The sequence below is a fragment of the Centroberyx gerrardi genome, chromosome 12 (assembly GCF_048128805.1).
Source record: "Centroberyx gerrardi isolate f3 chromosome 12, fCenGer3.hap1.cur.20231027, whole genome shotgun sequence".
NCBI lineage: Eukaryota > Metazoa > Chordata > Actinopteri > Beryciformes > Berycidae > Centroberyx > Centroberyx gerrardi.
This window is the reverse complement of record NC_136008.1, coordinates 15,402,609-15,421,729: the sequence shown is the minus strand read 5'-3', so window position 1 is coordinate 15,421,729 and position 19,121 is coordinate 15,402,609. Positions and strand designations below refer to the sequence as shown.

General features: G+C 41.6%; 2 protein-coding genes across 2 annotated transcripts; both read left to right on the top strand.

Annotated features, from left to right (window-relative positions):
* The first annotated feature begins 564 nt into the window (after positions 1-564).
* zdhhc11 (zDHHC palmitoyltransferase 11) lies at positions 565-4,850 on the top strand. The gene is made up of 10 exons (XM_071915885.2): positions 565-743; positions 1,793-2,011; positions 2,600-2,778; positions 2,901-3,002; positions 3,118-3,242; positions 3,397-3,552; positions 3,690-3,852; positions 3,944-4,007; positions 4,096-4,174; positions 4,433-4,850. Exons 2-10 carry the CDS (start codon positions 1,793-1,795, stop codon positions 4,588-4,590), a joined length of 1,245 nt encoding a protein of 414 aa, XP_071771986.2. The 5' UTR covers positions 565-743; the 3' UTR covers positions 4,591-4,850.
* A 1,180-nt stretch (positions 4,851-6,030) lies between these two features.
* tppp (tubulin polymerization promoting protein) lies at positions 6,031-18,955 on the top strand. Its single transcript, XM_071915857.2, has 5 exons — positions 6,031-6,086; positions 11,596-11,676; positions 12,337-12,672; positions 17,791-17,944; positions 18,059-18,955. Exons 2-5 carry the CDS (start codon positions 11,663-11,665, stop codon positions 18,266-18,268), a joined length of 714 nt encoding a protein of 237 aa, XP_071771958.1. The 5' UTR covers positions 6,031-6,086; positions 11,596-11,662; the 3' UTR covers positions 18,269-18,955.
* Positions 18,956-19,121: the final 166 nt, after the last annotated feature.

Here is a 19,121-nt window from a genome sequence, read left to right as displayed (position 1 = left end):
TGTTTGCTATTCATTTCAGTTTTGGGTTTGTGGAGATCATAGGGAAGTGAAATAAATGGAGTTACATGATGGCCTGCAGCATACCATTTAGAATCGGTATTATGCAACATATATTAAATCCAACAAGATGAGAGCAAATGGATGGCTCAACAACGAAAGTATAGGCTTTATTTTCGAAAGCAGAAGTTTCATAATGCATATTTCCCCTCTATTTGAAGTTCCCTCTTGTTCTCTGGGAAAACAACACTGGTTATCTTGGTGGGGTTTATATTCCCCAGGGACTAAAAGTAAAACAATTGAAATTCTGAGTTTGAAAGGATCGTGTGAGTTGACACCTAGCATAAAACTGCATGCGTGTTAATTCAGTCAGAAAACGCCAGCAACAAAACGCTGGGTGTCTTCATGACTGCTTCAATACACATGCGCATCAGGACAGTTTCCATAGCGCTGCTGCGACCTGCTAGAGTTGATACTTCAACTTCTGACTCCCGTCCTTCGATGGCATGGAAATGGAGGAACATTTGACGACTTTTATTTATATTTATGGAGGCTCTCAAGTGATTTGTTTTCTCTGGCCGGTCATTGTTTTTATGCGATATGTGAGCGTTGCCTATTGAAGACACCTGCCCCGCTGCCAAACTAATTATGGGCAATCAAGCGGGAGAAATCTACGTCTTAATCTGAACAAAAATACAGACCGTTGTTTTAATTCAACAGTCGCTGGGCGACATCCACTGACAACAGTAAGTGACTTTTGATGGATTTAAACTTTTACTTTTTATTCTGTCATCGGTCTTTTCTTTCTTGTGATTTGTCATTTATTCTAAGCTGTAAATTAGACAAAAAAAAACGTATTCATTAGCCTAGGTAACCAACTAAATGCCGGATGGGTTGTTAGTCATTGGTTGCCAAAGGAGAAACAAAGCCTTCGTTAACAGTTGTCTCTGTCTTATTCCACCAGTGTGGGAGCTATGGCTACGTTATTTGTTAAGCAAAACGGTGGACGCAGCAAAACCGCCTGTCAGCAGCGCAAATAAGCAGCCTGGGATTTATTACGGTATTTGCTAGGCAACTGAATTTCACCTACAGGTCTGATGAGTAAAACGCCTGAAGTCCCTGTGTGTTGTGGTTTATCATTCAGCTGACAGACAGAGACAATGGCCGTTTGATGACATAGTAGTAGGAGCAAAGGCCATTATGACATCAGTAGACAAGGGACTGATTCTGGTTTCTTTCATAGCCTGCAATTTCTTAGTACCTGCATTGGCTTCCTTCGTTATTTTAATGTGAAAGTGGAGCCCGTGGACAGACACTTCTTAAACAGAGTTTTAGAACTGCTCGATTACTGAGAAGCGTCTAGTGGCAAGAAAGAAATACAGGTAACTGTGCTGGCTAGAATGAATCACCTGCTATTTTTTCCTGTCACTTTATTTCTTTCAGTCTAAAGTGATGTTGTGTACTTGGGTTAATGCTGCAACTCTGCATTAGGTAATGAATTTCTTGCTGTACATGGCAATATCCTCCTTGTGTAACATACAGTATATGCAGTTATGCCTATTTGTTCTGTCAAGACAGATGCCCTTAGTACTACTGGACATGAGGGCGACAGCTTCTACTGCCCTTATCACAGTATGGGGGAGGGAGAAGAGTCATCATGCCTAACTCATTTCCATAACTCATTTCCCCGGCAAATGTGGCCACACTGCTGGAGCCACACTTACTTGTAGTATTATGTATGGATGTTTGAGGACTCCTCAAGGAAGATTCTGCTCCCCCACTGTGTGTTGTCCAGATGAACTGCTTTAGTCGGGGGCTGAGACGCACAGCGCCCGTGCATGGCAGCAGTAGGAATGAGCTGGTTCCTTCCAAGCCTCCCAGGATCAACGGATGGTCGTGGCCCCCTCAAGCCTTCCAGGTGGTCGGCTGGTTGGTGTACAGCTACCTCGCCATAGTCAGCTTTGGCATCTACATCCCCCTTCTGCCTCCACCGTGGAGCCACGCTGCTTATGCTGTATCCTTTAACTTACACAGCTGAAACCTCACTGTCATCTGGATCACATCTTTTAAGTAGAAAGGTGTATTGCTTAATTTGTCATGTAATATGCATCAATGCAGCCGCAAGTCTTTAAGATTTGAATGTGGAGCAAGTTTCATGGCTCCTCAAACATTAGTCTTGGCTGTGGTCTTGTGTGTACCACTGGACAAGACAAGGATTTTGTTGTGTGGGCTTTCTGTATAGGCTCCAGTCACACCAGACATGACTCCCTTTCTCTCTGTTAGGCCTACTATCCTCTCCATTAAGCCCAAAAGACATTATCACTGCCGTTTTTGTCATAAATTGAATGCTGCTTGACGTCAGCAGTAGTTCATATTGCTGAAGGAGGCTGCTGTGTGTCCTTCAGCTATAAGAACAGTTGATTTTCTTCAGACTTGACTCTATTACTCACATAACTGATACTTTTGTGTACAGCAGTGGTAAGTTTCTTGTTAATGCGAGCTTGTTGGCACTCAACATTTGTCAGGTTGTTTTTTTTTTACACATGTATAGCAATATTTCCCTGATTTTAGCACTTTATTCCTTGACCCTTGCTGCATGCAGGTGACGGGCATATCCTTTATTGCACACTTTATAACCCATATTGCTGCACTGACTATAGATCCAGCAGATGCCAGTGTCAGGGCCAAACAGAACTATTCCAATCCAATGCCATTCTTTGACCGGACTAAGCAACCCCATGTCATCCAGGACCTACACTGTCACCTGTGTGATGTCAAGGTGTATGTATCCGAGCAGTAGTCCCTAATGTGATTTTTAATTCATTCATTGAAATAATATCATTTGGTAATTAATTATGAAAACGTTGCGTTTAATGGTGTTAATGTAATCCATCTTCATGTAGTGGCCCCAAAGTGAAACACTGTGGAGTTTGCAACAAGTGCGTGGCAGACTTTGATCACCACTGCAAATGGCTGAACACGTGCGTGGGTGGCAGGAACTATTGGTAAGAGGAAGTTTTGGATGATCGATGACCCAGTGTTCTGCATCTGACTCCATAGGTTATGTTCCACATGGGCATGACATTTGAATTAATAACCGTTTTTGTATCTTGCCTTCAGGTGCTTCTTTGTGGCGCTAATCTCTGCTACACTAGGCGTCTTCCTGCTGGTTGTAGTTATCTTGTTCATATTCATTCAGCACTACCTGGATCCAAGCAGCCTGCGGACGGCCCCGCAGTTTGACAGTGAGAATCAACGCTGTATTAGACTTGCTTGATCTGACTGGATAGAACACCCAATACACAAGTTAATTTCATCATTAAAAATCAAGGGTGTAACCTTATATTCTGTCGGCGCTGATGATATTGTGTGTGTTGTCTTTGCTCCTTGTTTCTGCAGGTGTGCTGGGCAATGGGACTTGGCTGGTGTTCTTACCATTAGCGCCCATACAGACCAGTTCAGCTGGTCTCCTTGTGTTAGCCTTCATAACAGTCATGTTGAGCATCACCTGCCTGCTGCTGCTCAGTCATCTGCTGGGCTTCCACTTTTACCTCTGTGAGTCACAGGCAGCCCCCACAGAATCTCTCACTTAGGGCATTATAACTAGATTTGATATGGCTTTTTTTTTAACCCCTGCCTTCATTAATCCTCATCATTTCCCTTTGGTGTTTGTTCTCTTCTGTGCTATGCAGTTTACAAAGGCATGAGCACGTTTGACTATGTAAAGATGCAGCGTCAGAAAGAAGCTAGAAGCCGAGACATTGAGGCAGGAATCCCTCATGCTGCTAAAATCAATAACAGGGCAACACAAGAGAGCTCGATTGACTGTGAGCCAAGGTTACCACAGAGCCCAAGGTACTTTTGATTCCTCATGGCTATATATGGTAATATTTCAAGTTAGCTTTCGTACAATAGGATAACTAATGCCAGTTTGCTTTTTCTGCAGTACCTGCAAATTTGATGATAAAGGACCGCTCGCCAGTCGACTTTCAGAGTCCATCTGCACTGAGGTAAGCGTGTCTTCTTACGCCTCCATCGAATCTGTTACATTTTTCACCAGATGGGTAATGTTGTATCAAAAAATTGTTTTTGGTCTAGTTGGAAAACTTTACAAAGTCAGCAGAAAAGGAGAATAGTTTTCATTACGGCACAGAAAATCCCACAGAGAACACAACAGGTATGTGACTTCACTCACCACTATTGGTATACCTTGCTTGGTGTTTTTTTCTAGTCATTTAAGTGAGCTGCTTTCAATTTTTTATGTATAAAATATATACAAATCCATTAAAGACAGAGTAATGGGACCACAATGAAGGTTATTAGTAAGGCTTACCACAGTAAAAATGTTAATCCATGCAGTAATTGAGCAGCATCCTCATTTGTATGTAAATACCAAACGCAGTGTTATGCTTCATAATGTTTTCATGTCTGAAAGGGGAAATGCCTATGAGCAACTCCAAGAGCTGGAAGCCTGAAGCAGATGAGGAGGCTCACAGTACGGAGCAATCCAGTGTGAAGTCTGCCGACGGGGTTCCTGGGGTGCAGAACCCCCTCGGGAGCTCGGTTATGACCCCGGACGATACGCAGCAGTAGCTGATGCACAGCAGGGCACCAGGATGTTCAACTCTCAGGAACTATTTATGAAAACTGAGCCACAATACAGACCTATTGCTCATAAGGAGCAGTGGATGGATGCTGATGGAGGATGACTTGATATCACAGTTTTGACGTACATCATGGAGTGTTACACATTTTTTTGTCTGTCAACTGGACACTTTCTATGCAATCTGAATTCCTGTGGAATAGGTCAGTGTGTTTTGTTTGTTTTTAAAAATACCGTGTGGTTTTATGACAAATGTCGAATTGTTTTTGATTCTTTTAAAAATATTTAATCAGTTTTTGATTTGTATTACTGTTTTAATAACTGTTTATTTCACAATGCTGGCATGGTTCAGCAACCCTTTTTAAATTTAATAGTAAAGCATATAAATCCACAATGTCTGCCCCATCACTGTTTTCTTCTATACCACTTGACCACACAGTGGCGCTGTTGAAGCAGCTTGAGGAACTAACAGCATTATGTCACCAGGTGATTATTGAGTGTACTTTCATTTTGATGAACCATCGCGGTAATAAGCCTTTTACTTTGCTTTTTCCTCTAGCTCAGAGGCATGCAGTTTGCCATTATCTTTGAGTCGCGCATCTGAAAGCTTGGCCCTATCAGTCTTAACATCAGCCAGGCCCCAGTGGGCTCAGAGTTACATAATGTCCATCCATGTCCAGTCACTACGGGTTGTGTAACACTTTCAAATGGTTCATGCACTGGACATCAGAAATTTCAGGTCCAGAAGGCAGATAAACAATAGCTCCTGAGAGGAAATCATCTTAAAATAACTTGAGGAGGGTTTGTTTTGAATATAGAGAATCCCTCTTATCATGAAAAAAGAGAATTCCCACTGGCCGCCCACAGTCCAAGCCACCATCAGGACCTCAAGACATCCTGTGCTTGGACTAGAGCCAGGGTGCACTTGGTGGAAAATATTTGGATTATATATATATATATATATATATATATATATATATATATATTTTATCATCAGCCATCGGCCTCTCACTGGCTCACGATGACACAGGACTGATGACTTGATTGTTAAATCAAATTGTAAATTGTATTGTTGATTAGGCTAATAAAGCCGTCATGTTGCCATAGTTTAATAAGTAACTGACATCAGTGTAAGTAAAGCTCATGTTTAGGTCTTCCATCTCCGCCTCGCTCTCATACACAAACACCAACAACAAAGACGCTTCGAGCTTGAACTGCATTTGTCTGCGATCCGGTGAACGCTGTAGCACCATCATTGATAAGTGGCACATACTGTATTTGGCTGCAACGAGGCAAGAAGAAAACAGTTCGCCGCACTAGTCGGCAGCCAATCAGCGGGCTCGTTTCGCTTCAGCATCTCTCGGGGATTGAACCATCAGGCAGACCGGAGCTCAGGCAGCGCGAGGACAGTGTCTTCACGGCTCCTCGACGAGCAATTATGGCTCTGTGAAACTGACAAGAAGACGGCGGAGGATTACGTCACCAGGTGATTTTTAAAATATAATATGGCAATATAAGCTCCTCAGTCGTGGAAACATAGGGTCGCTTGTTTGTTTTGGTGCAAGGTAGACCAACGTGTTTAGAGACTACAGCTGCCTGCATCAAAGAAAAAGGGTAGGGTAGCTCCGTAAACAGCGTTTGGCTGTTTACGGAAATTCAGTTGATGTTTCACTGGCTTATGGTTTCGTTTTTTCGTGTCTTTATGAACTGCTTTAGTAGGGCTATTGCTTTTGTTTTATTAGGTGTGAGACATAATGACAGTGAGCTTTGACCTCTCGGTTGATCAGGCACATAGGTAAATCGGGTTTAATGCCTGAAATGTTCTGCATTGAGAGATGTGCATTAGGGGCTGCCTGTAGACGGTGTGAGCGTGACAATAACAATGATCACGTGGACTCTTATTCCACCGCTTCAGTATGAATCCAGCATTTGCAAGTTTATGTAACACGTCTCGCGCAAGTAACACGCCGAGACACTGGTTTATCCAACAAGTCCACCCCTGTCAAGTAAAATAAACATTAGCCTTTTCTCTCATTTTTTCTTTTAAACTTAACCAATGATGGCCAGGGTGAAGGGTTCTCCAATCATTACTGTCTAGAAGTGATGAATGACAATACATTTGCCCTGTGGCTGCAGCTGCCAGGATATGCAGGTAGTTATATAATTATGTGTGGAAAAACTGCTTTGGCCTCATTTATTAGCCTCCTGGAGCATGTAGCTCAGTGTTTTCTATTGTGAGGGATTTTTTTTTAGATTCTATTAGATGAGTATGAATCATATTTCAGAAAGATGCACAGATGGTGCACAAAATATATTCAGTTTAATGATGGAAACATGGAGCAATATGATGTACACTCATTATTTTGATGTATTGATTGATTAATAGCAAATGTGAATGATGACTAATGCAAAGACTAACATTAGATTATATTCTTGGCATCGGTCAATACCAGTACAGGAATAGTGATTCATACATCATGAATTGAGCAGTGCTGTTGAAAGACAGTACACCTCAGCCATAAGAAAGGTAATTTGTTTATTTGTGTTCAATTCATGGCTTTCTAGCCTTGTGCTCCCCATATGTTGAATTAGGTATGCATGAGAAGAAGATACAGTCATAGCCTGAGTTTGTCCCAGATTTCCCTGTTCTAGGTTGCAGTGCACTGGTCCAAGAGCCTTTGGGTTCTGTCATAAACAATTAACCTCAGTGTGTAAATTAGTCTATTTTGTTTGTGATGAGTGAACTCATATTCAGGTCAGGCTTACAAAAGAAAGGGTATGCTTCTGGGCAAAATGAAATACTGTAGTCTGACTCCATTTTCAACATTATTCTATACAAAACCATTTAACACTGACCTTCAGATCAGGGAATAGTTGCCATTGTGTGCATGAGCAATAGTTGAAATAGAGACACTAGATTGCATTTACATAATTTTATGAACATTACAAAACGAGGTCTCTTAATTCCACATTCCTTAATGAGGTAAGGTGAAGACATTGTATAACACAGAGTCTGGACTTTGGCTAAAAAAAAATCCTCAACAGCACTCTTTACTCAGAGCTAATGTGCTATTGGCTCAACAGGCCTTTCTCCATCTGAGCCATGTCAGGGACACTTCTGCTGTCCTGGGCGTCATTTATTCATCACAAATCGCGGGGTTGCATAAGGACCCTCAGGCCTTCTTTACACTGCCTTATACCTCTGTTTGGCTTACTGTTGCTGCCAACAATAACCACTGTAGCTTGTTTTAAACATATTGTTTCTATAGCACAATGCTTGCCAAGATCTTGGTCCTTGACTAGGAGAGCTGTTAGCGGGTGGAGGGAGGCGAGGACTGAGGGAGACAGTGTGGTGACTTCAGACCCAGGGGCCAGCATGGTGATGTAATGCCCTCTGTCCCTCTCTCTTTGGGGAGAGAGAAAGAGTGGGGGACAAGAAGTGGTACAGTGACAGACTGTGAAATGGTTGAGAGGTTGTATCTAGTGGAGTCAGGTCGGGCTAGTCGATGATGGTACAATGGTGAAACAAGTCTCCTGATTGACCCAGATCACCGTTAGGCAGTGCTTGTCCCATTCATTAGTATACTTAGCCTTCCCAGTCAATTGGCAGACGTGGCATACTTGTCAGATGGAGGTCAGTCATGAGCAGACTGGGGGTTTTGGTGTGGTGATGATGGTCTCTCTATTATTATGATCGGCTGACAGGGTTGCATTCCAGAGCAGCTGCCCGGACAGGACAGTGATCTAGATATACAGCAGATGGGATCTCTGCATGCCCAGTCACCATGATGGCATGATGGGGGAGTAGGCTACAGCTCAACACGCTCCTCACACACACACATCTCAAATCACTCTGTCAATGGTGTCATCATTTTGTGCGTTTAACACCATCTGCCAAACTAACAGTTGACCACAGAATTTAGTTTTTCAGTATTTCAGTCTGCATATTGTCTACTGGCTGATTACCTCTCTTGAGAATGGATAGAATGTTCCAGCCATGGCAGCGTCTTGTTGCTAGAAATAGATGCAGTTCAAAATGGGTCAATTTATAGTTAAAGCACTCATCTGTGCAATGTATCGCCAGAAGGCGAGTGTATGTAAGCACGCTGTCATCCAGTCACAGATTTGTCTCTTGAGATCTGCCCTTAACCAAATGGCTTCCCTTTTGTATTTGGCAAAGTGGGACAGAAAAATATGCACAGGACAAAACCATTCCAACCATTCCAGACCAAACCATGGTCATTCACTTAGTATAATTATCTTTTTTGTGTATCACAGTGGTAATGTGGCCAAAACCACATCAACCAGAATACATAGCTTTGAATTACACAGAAATGCAATGTTAAATCAAACCTGGTGAGTAAATGCGCTATGGCATATACTGTACCTACTAATGATGTCAGTCTCCACTGCATACTGTCTATACTCAGAAATGTCATTAATATAATCATTAAAAGAAGCTCTTCTTTCAGAGAACTACATTTTTAATCATCTCAGTATGTTTTCCATTGCAATCCAAACCATTGAACTCCGTGCAGACTTAACACTATCTCACATGGTTAGCTCTTCATTAGTCTTGACCATGATGTGATTTGAGGAGGCTTGTTGTATTGAGGACTTGAGGCACTTGAGACTACTGACTATAAATCGGAGGAGAGTGAAAAGATTCCTTTGTTGCACATTGATTTTGCTGCTCTCATTGAAGCACAAAGGATAACAGAGCAAGTACTCTACTGAAGGGTTGAGGATGGCCACTGAATATAAAGTCAATAAAGTACTCACTAAATCTCAGTATGCACATTACAGGAAGCTACTGTATGTAGTACTATTGCAACTAGACTTCCAGTGAATGAGTGGGAGGTTGTGCAATAAAATGGGTGACATCTAATGCAAGTTAAGACAAGATTGCCCACAACATCTGACTTATCAAGAAAGGGTGGCACATTAAGTGTAGGTTCATTCATCAGATATAATATTTTGTAGTAATATCTATATAGTATGTCTATGTAGTGATAACCAAGACCACTGCCGACCAACTGCAAAATGTAGTAAAGGTAATTTTGTGTATGTTTCTTTTGGCCCATATTCTGTTCCTACATACTTTTGATATCAATGGCCAGTCTTCCAGAAACATTTTCTTAGATTTGAATGAAATTGAGCCCAAGAACTTTGAAACCTGCACCACATGAAACCACAAAGCAGATTTCAGTAGCTACTGATTGTTATGACAGACATGTTTTCTTTCCCTTGCGTTAGAATATGCCACACATTTTAGTGATATATTAATAAGTAAATCCTCCACATAGCATCTCTGGACTCATAGTTGCAGTCCATATAGATGAACTACTCCCTCATACACACTCAGGTACATGATGATCTAGGGAGAGTGTGATCACTTTGTCTTAAAGGCACAATACAAAAAATAAGCAGTGTCACTCTTGGTGTCACATTGCCCCACTATGGTATTGCTACAAAGGATGAGAGTGTGTGAATACTTAAATGAGTTTTAAACGTAGCTTGGAAATGTTTTTTATTTGTATTGCTTCTAAGTATTGTTTTTAAGCATAATATTGAGTTATGAAAGTGTCTCATTGTTGCAAATGGATTACTTTCCACTAGCAACTAAAACCCCTCATGTGATATACTCAATTTGCATGTGATATACTCAATAAATCAACGATCAGGGCTTTAACAACCTGAATCTGTCCATCTTGTCTGTCTTGGCCTAAGTCCTCGATGACATATGACTATCAAACCCCTGGCATCAATAGTGGTACTCTGCGATGTCACCATGTGTGTCTGTGTGAAGACATGGGCATGGGTCAGGGTCAGACAGCGGAGGATTGGACAATGGGTTCCCAGTGTGCATAGCTCTGAATGCCATTATTCATACAGATTAATAATCTCTTCTTTTTTCTAAGATTGACATGCCAACTATAATAGCCTTTTGCAGGGTCAATCTTGGGACTTTTGTACCCATGTAAGTGTTGCCTGTACTTTGCAAGTTCACATTTGTGATTGTTGGCAACTGTGTCTTGGAAACAAAACCCTTTGCTTTACATGGTGCCACTGGGTGTGAGTGAAAGCAGTATATTGGCAATGTGAAAATAAGAGGGACTCTGTTGAAACTGTGCTGGTTGGAGCAGAGGGTTTAGCTCATGGAATACGTCTCTCTGCAGTTTGCCTCTTATACTTGTTATCGAGAGCCAGTACAACGACTGACAGATTGTTTTAGAGACTTTGTTGGGGTGTACTTTGCCATGGCAACACAGATCCTTGAACGATGCTGAGCTAACTATGGGAACAGCTGAAAGGTGAGCAGAGAATCATCATGTATTGCCACAAGTATAGTTCAGTGTTGCATTATCTTAATATAAATAGTAGAAGGGGCTTTAATGTTAAAATGTAAGGATATGTTTTTTTTCTTTTTACTAGTTTGACAGTAATGTGAAAATTCCTGTTTCTTACTTGATGACGATTGACCAAATAAGCCCTTCAGATGTGATCCAAGTGTGAGACCAAGTTGAGAAGGTGAAATGCTGCTGGTCTGTATGTGGAGATGCAAATCAGGATGATGATGTCTTTACAGAGGAATCCCTGTCCTCAGACTGAATGAAATCATCAAGGCAAGAGAGGGTAGGGGAATCACTGCTCAAAAACACTCCCTTAACAGGAGAACGAGCAAAACCAGGCTTCAGTTTGCAATTGTCGAATGCATGATATTACAAAATATTTAACATAGCTGTATGGAAGCAAGTTGTTATTAGTGATGATAATGATGGCCTCACAGAGTAAGAGGAGGAGCAGTGGAATTTTGCAGACTTTGTAGTTTGCTTTGAAGAACAAGGCTTTCATTTTCAGTTCTCCATTTTCTTTTCTCTTTTTCCCTCTACACTCTCTTACACATACATACATACATACATACATACATACATACATACATACAAATAAACATTCTCTCACAACATTCACCTTCATTCTCTTCTTTTCCACAGCACAAAGAGAAAACAAAAGTCAGCTAATCCAAACAGTGTACAGGGGGAACCAAATTCCTACACCAGCATGGCAGACCACAAGTAAGTTTTCGTAGTGCTGTGTAAGATGTGTTTGTGTGTGTGTGTGTGTGTGTGTGTGTGTGTGAGCATATGCACAACATTGCATTGTGTGTGTGCGTGTGTGTGTGGGTTTGAACGTCCATCTGCTTTGCTGGCACTTGATTAGCATGCTCCTGAATTCCACAAAGGTCTATTTATAACTCTCACCTCTGTGCCAGAACACGTAAGACATCTGCCCATTCACAGGCAGCATTTGCACAGCAACACACCTCTGAAGACTGTCTAAGCTTGCCCGTAGCACAGAGCCACCTTACAACAGGGAGAGCCAAATTAGCAAGCTGTGTGTTGGCCCCAAGGCAAGAGCCATTGCTTTCTTTCTGGAGAAGAGTTAGTTTGTTACCACAAATCTTGCAGAACAGGGTCAGATCAGATGGATATCTCTGCCGAAAGCTCTTGTTACTCAAACCCTTCCCCCCTTGTGTATAACTTTTCCCACATAACTTTTATGTATTTTCAGCACAACTTGTGCTCTGAGTATTCAGTTATACCGGAGAGGCTTCAGTAATTGCATGTAACATGATTCCCATGACATCAGCCCAAATTAAACTGTCATACCTACCTCTAATGTCAGTGTGATGGTTCACATACACATGAAGGTGATGTCTGTTTCCTCCTCCTCAGAGACAACATAGATGACTTTAAGGTCCAGACAGCCAAACATCCCAACATCAGCAGCGCTCCCTTACGGCCGCCCAGTGACCACTCCAAGGACCGGTTGTCCAAAAGGCTCTCGACTGAGTCTAACGGGACCAGCGAAGGCGGCGTAGGGTCGTCCACACCGGTGGAGATCACCGCTTTGGAGGAGTCATTTCGGCGCTTTGCCATCCATGGTGACACGCGCGCCACGGGCAAGGAGATGCATGGCAAGAACTGGTCCAAACTTTGCAAGGACTGCAGCGTCATTGATGGCAAAAGCATCACCCTCACCGACGTGGACATCGTCTTCAGCAAAGTCAAGTAAGACAGGCACCAACCTTACTGTGCACTGACTAAATGCTAAATATTGTCAGGTCCATGTCTATCAGGGGCCACAAAGGCACATCTTTGAAGCCAAGTCTCAACAGAGGGGGCGATGTTGCAGCAGTAGCCAGACTCAACACACACCAGTGTAAATCTAATGCTGGTAAAAGTGGACATTAATCTCCTTGATTATACTTATTAAAAAGTAGCTATAATGTACAGATTTGATCCTATTTGGGATTTTACCTTTCATTGTTTCAGTTAAATAATTGAATTAATCAAAATGTGTTATCAGTAGTCCATAATTCACTAACTGTGCCAACATCTTGGACCAAGCCAGCGGAGCCGTGACTAATTCTCGTGTTAATAAATGGCTTCTGATAAGTGGATCTGACCACAGGCTTGACACTAATGTTACATTACTACTTAGTGTTGCATTACTATTGTAGTGGCGGACTTGACTGCAGGCTCTTGACTCACATACCCAGAAGGCCACTGATGTGGCAGCAACACTGTGGCACAGTGGTTGCATGAACACGGATGTAGTGATGACAGTTGGCTCCAGATTGCACTGTAGGAATAAAAAACGAAGGCATCATGTATTTGGTGTGTAAGATGTGAACCTATGGCAACTGTCAAGCTATCAGTTGAGTGATGAGTAATTTCCCAAAACTTACAGCATAGTGGAGACAACTCATCAACTGCACATAGGTGGTAGTTGTTGAATTCAATACACTGGGATAATACATGCTATTCTTACTTACATTAAGGCCCGGTTGGAGTTGTCCATCAGTTAAGAGTTAAGGGTCAGGATGGCTCATCTTGTCTCTCCTCGGGCCACATGGAGTCATCTTTTACTGCCTGGTTTAAGTGAACTGGAGTCTAATAATAAGCAGTGACCTCACACATTTCACCCCTGAAAACTCCTTTTTGATGTATACAGCTCTGCTGAAATGTACGTGAATGTCAGTGTGCTGAATGTCAGCAAAATATGTGGACCGAGGAGACCTTGAAAGACAAGGGCAGATATCTTCCACTATATTATCCTATTAATGCAGGTAGAGCTGTTTCCTAAATGGCGCAGAGCCAAATAATTCCATTGGTTTAAGAAGAAAGGATGAGGCTTTTATAATTTAGTATTGTGTGTTTTTTGTGCATGGTCATTTCGGAGCTCTTCGCTCATACACGAACAAGCTTTGAATTTTTTTTCATCCTGGTTTAATGTTGTGAATAAAGATTATTCTGCTAGACAGCATCAGAATAGAACAGTGTGGCTGGAAGCCAGTCATCAGTCAACCTCTGCTGCAGGAGTGGAGAGGCCATGAAAGAGGTCTGCTCGGGAATCTCACATTGATTTAGTGGATTTTCCATCTTCTGCTTGTGTGTCGCTGCACTGCAATTTCAGTCACCATGTGTATACACTAAAAAGTTACGATTCCAAAATGGTTTTTAGCGGTATGTTTCTATTTAGAACTCTTAGTCCTGAGATTATCACAAAAGAGAGCTTGTTAAAGATACACTATTCTAAAAGGAAGCAATTGGAGATGGAGTAAACAATTGGAGAAAAGGTGCAGTGCTTAAAGTTTATATATCCACCAAACTGGGCCTGACTGACCTTAAATGACTGATCTTAAATCTTGTACCAACCAAAACTTAGATGACTGTATTTTCAATTTCTGATTTCTTATATACCAAGTAGAAACATGCATGGACAATCCTTCAAAGAAAAATGTTCTGCACTGAAAAGGATTCTACATTGCACCTGTAAGGGTTTCCTACATTGGACAAGCCAAAAAACCACAAATCTGCACATTGTTTAATAAAGGAGAGTGGGCATTCTTTATTTATACAGTGGGGAAGTTACATGGGCGACATAGTAGGGGAGAAACAGTAGAGAAAGCTCTGGCAGGTTTCTGTCTCATGCTAGGCTATCCAAGGGCATGCATTTGGCTCCAGATGCAGGAGACTTGACCACTTGACTATTTTTATGCATGCTTGTTTATAATTTTAAGGGTCGTCATGCATAAACAGTGAGTATAACCAAAAATGCACATCTTTCCACCAGAGTTTTGGGATTCATAAAAAGCAAACCTGACAGTGTACCACTGCACATTCATAACACCAATCACAAACATATTTTAAACAGGAGTTGGTTGTGGGATACAGCAATGTGGAATGGTAAAGGTCGGCTAATGCACTGTATGCCTCTCCTGACTGGCCTTATTTAGAGTTGAGTAATTAGACCATGTTCAAATAGTGTTATGATGATGATATTTAGGGGCGCAAATATTGCTTCAGTGCTCCATGGGATGACCTACCGGTATATCTATGATGTGTGATATCAAATTCAAAACGGAAATCAGGGATAAAACTGAACAAGAAAATTGTTTATTTATATGTCTGCTGCTTTATAAATCTTGATGGGCCAGGAGGAAATCCCTGACCTGGGCCTTTCACTCCTGTTTTTAGTATGGGGGAGGAGGAGGAAGTACTGCAAGTAAGGTCTTGTGACTGAAACATTGGCAATTATTTCCAGATAAAGTGAAGTAGCAAGAATACCAGAGTGCTCGAGTAAGTTTTTTATGATTGGTCTGAATCTGGCCTGAGACCTTTGCTGCATGTCATCCACTTCTCTCTCTCCCATCGTTCCTGTCTCTCTCTACTGTTGACTATCAGATAAAAGCAAAACCGCTAAAGAAATAATCTTGAAAAAAACAAAACAAAACAGTTGTTCTAATGCTCTTGCATGCAGTGCTGTCCTGTAGTTTAGATATCTCATTCCTCCAAGCATTTTCTCAAAAACTGTAGGAAAATTGAATTAAGCTCTAACATATATGGCAGTACTGAAATTCTTGCCATTATGGCACATTATTTTTGCACATAATGATGGACAGTGACTGCTTTGGCACTGCTGGAAGACAATCACCAGGCAAGAAAGTGAATTTAGAGGTCATGCCATTTTCTGACCCTTGATGATGTGCGAACTTCAGAACATGCCCTCATTACTTTTGCCATTACTTCTTAACATTTGACATATTTTTTCTTCATTTGTAATGCCAATAAGTATCCTCTTTTTTTTGGACTTTTAGTCAACCTCATCAACAGCTTCACAGTTGGCATAGCAATGGGTATTCAGGTTTACTGCTGTATACATTTTTCTATTTTCTTGGCAAGGACGACTTGAAAGGGATTTTAAATATTAGACAGAGAAATATGGGGCATTTCTAGAACAATAATGGCTGACTGGGGGAGTTGACAAGGGGTGGATATTAAGCTTGTTCATATATGCATAAATTCCCCTCTATTGATGAGCTATAATAAGAACACACAATACACAGCATTGCAGTCTTGCAGGTTCTAATCAGGATCCTGCACAGTCCACAATGCAGTTTGAAGGGGCTCCACAGCTCTGTATTGTCGGTGATGCTGTATTCAGCAGCACAGTACAGTAGAATCCTAACAAAGCGTGTGGTGTGTGAACATTTCGGAGCCAAACACAGGATAAGGAGAGGAATGGGCTGGGGGGAGGGGCTCGTTTCTGACTCCAGGCTGACCGAGCTGGGGAGGGCTGCCATGCCAGAGATGCAGATCTTGACTTTCCCTTTAATCAAGAGTCAAAGCTCTTTGCTAGCACATGAAGAATTAAACAGCTTAATGAGCACTGTCTAATGACAATATGGCTGAAGAAATCCTTATTTCTTCCGGGTATAAAGGTCTACTGTAACACATTGAGTCTCTGCTGTGCTGTCTGCCTGCTTGGAGCAGAATACCACAGCATAAACTATGGATGAGACAGAAATCTGCCATGGACTAATTAATTACTAGCATGATCTTGTGCTGACTTTATAAGCCAGGCTTTGGTTGTACTTCCTCATCACTGAACATGATCTGATAGGCTGACAGAAGCATTCTCTACATGACCTGTATAGAAATACAGCTGCACCCAATACAGTACTGTATCACATCCTGTACTGTACAACATAGCTACTGCATTATCTGTGTCTATTGAGTTCTTACTATTCTAAGCTTAGTCTTTTTTTAACTTCATCACAGCCTCCTCGGGCGCTAATTTGTTGTTTATTTACCCATTTGCGTACTCCTGACAGTTTAGTAGTTCAGTGGGGGGATTTGCAGAAGAGAGATAGTTGTCTTCCTTGGACAGAAGGCGGCATCTGGAAGTCCAGTTTCCCTTCTGACATTAGACAGCATGGAACAGGCGCAGAGGAATGAAGCTCTCAAATGTTCAACACTGACGGATAGCCCAAACAAAACCAGTCACTGAAGGAGTCAAATTAATAATAAACCCAAGCATCCCTGTTTACTGTAGCTGTTGCTATGACAGCAGGTTGCCCAGGGTGACTGCAGGCTTTATAGACTGTTGTTTGGGTGATTTATCACCACAGCAATGGCTGTTTGTGTTTGTTACTATGCACTTTAACATGGAAGTGAAATGGGCAAATGGCCAGTTAAACAACTGTAGCTCTCTCAGAGGGTGAAAGTGATTGATGAGGCTGATCTGGCTCATGACTGAGATACTGTACAGTGTTATGGTATTGTCAGTAGTGACAACAATTAAAACTATGACCCCGTCCCAGAGACCTGCTTTTCTATCCTACCAGGTCATTGATTGCAGTCACCAGATCTAAATCAGACGGCTGGAATGAAAACCAGCATGGCTGTGGATCCTGAGGACTGGAGTTGTGAACTGCTGTTATATACAATATGCAACAGAACACGACATGAAGCATGATGTGAAGGACGGTCATGTATACAGCCTACAGCCGTATGTGTGAGCCTGTGGAGCCGCTCAGACGACAATAAGGATCGAGACACACAGGGAGACAAAATCCAAACAGTGAAAGTTTTCTGTTTATCTCCTCAGGATACCATCTCTGCGCTGTGTCCTTACATCTGCCATGTTGAAGTGATCACACATGGCTTTGTGTTATTATTACTGTCGGGTCTCCTTTCAGGCTCTCAAACTGTATTGAGAGGCTATAGGAAAAGGCCTAAAAGGCACTGATTAGTGTTAACCACAGCCGATTCATCTTTTACATGCTATACTGTGACAAGTGTCATCCCATACTTAAGTTTTTTCCCCCCCTCGCATTTCAGGAAGAAATCCTGTCGCACCATCACATTTGACGAGTTCAAGGCCGCACTTGGAGAGTTGGCCAGGAAGAAATATAAAGAGAAGCCTGCAGAGGAGGCTGAGGCGGAGGTCTTCAAGCTGATTGAGGGGAAGGCACCCGTCATAGCAGGAGTCACGGTAAGACTCAAGAAAACATCATTCCAGTGAATATTAGTGACTTCATTAGAAATCAAATCCAATTGACCCAAGAACTGTAGAATAAACTCAAATGTTTTGCACACTTCCTCGCAGAGAGCCGTGGCATCTCCGACTGTGAGCCGTCTGACGGACCCCACCAAGTTTACAGGGTCGCACAAGGAGCGTTTTGACGACACCGGCCGCGGGAAGGGTAAGGCGGGACGAGTAGACATGGTTGACACGTCTGGATACGTCTCGGGATACAAACATGCAGGGTCGTATGAAAAAAAAGTCACCAAACCCCCCCTCACCAAACCGATGTGAGGGCGAAGATAAGGAAATAAACATTCGATCAACTACTAGGATAATTTTCTATTAAAAAAAAAATACTCAACGAAAGCACAAAAGAATAGGATTTCATATATTTTCCCACCCATCTATTTTGTGTGTGTGTGTGTGTAAGAGAGATGTTTTGAGTTCCTCTCTTTGTGAAGTGTGAGAACTGGAAAACTGTTTACATCTATTTTTACAAAGTCATCACCAGCTGGTACATTCCTATCTGATAGCAAGTTACTGCCAAACACTGAAGAGAACAAACGAGAGAAAGTGTTATGCTATGAATATGAAGCTTTGATGTTATGATAGGGCCTTATAATATTTATTAAGCACAATGAACAACATGCCAAGAAAAACAAACAAGTGGGACAACAGTTTGATGAATTAACAACATTGCACTTTTTCATGGAAATTATTCTATTCATATTCAAGAAGAAATTGAAGAAATGCATTCTTAATTTATTTTGCTGAGTTTCAATGTTATTTGGCACAAATTATTGACATAGATATTATCAATGTATATAGTAAGACCAAGATTGATAATTCCATCGTCAACATTGTCTGTCGTCCCCGTTGGTCATGAATTTCAGTGTCTTAATCGAATCTGCTGTTCATTTTCTTAATTTTTTAAGTTTACACATATTGTCATTTCAATATAGTTTGCCTTCAGCTAAAACCTGGATAGGATATTAAATTTTTGTGTCTACTTGTTTTGGAATGCTTAGAAAAATACAATTTAGTTAATTCTGTCAGACTGAACGTGTGTTACCTCTGTCTTAACATCCCTCTTGCTAATATGTAAAATTATATACAAACCAAAAGTCTTACCATACCAATTTTT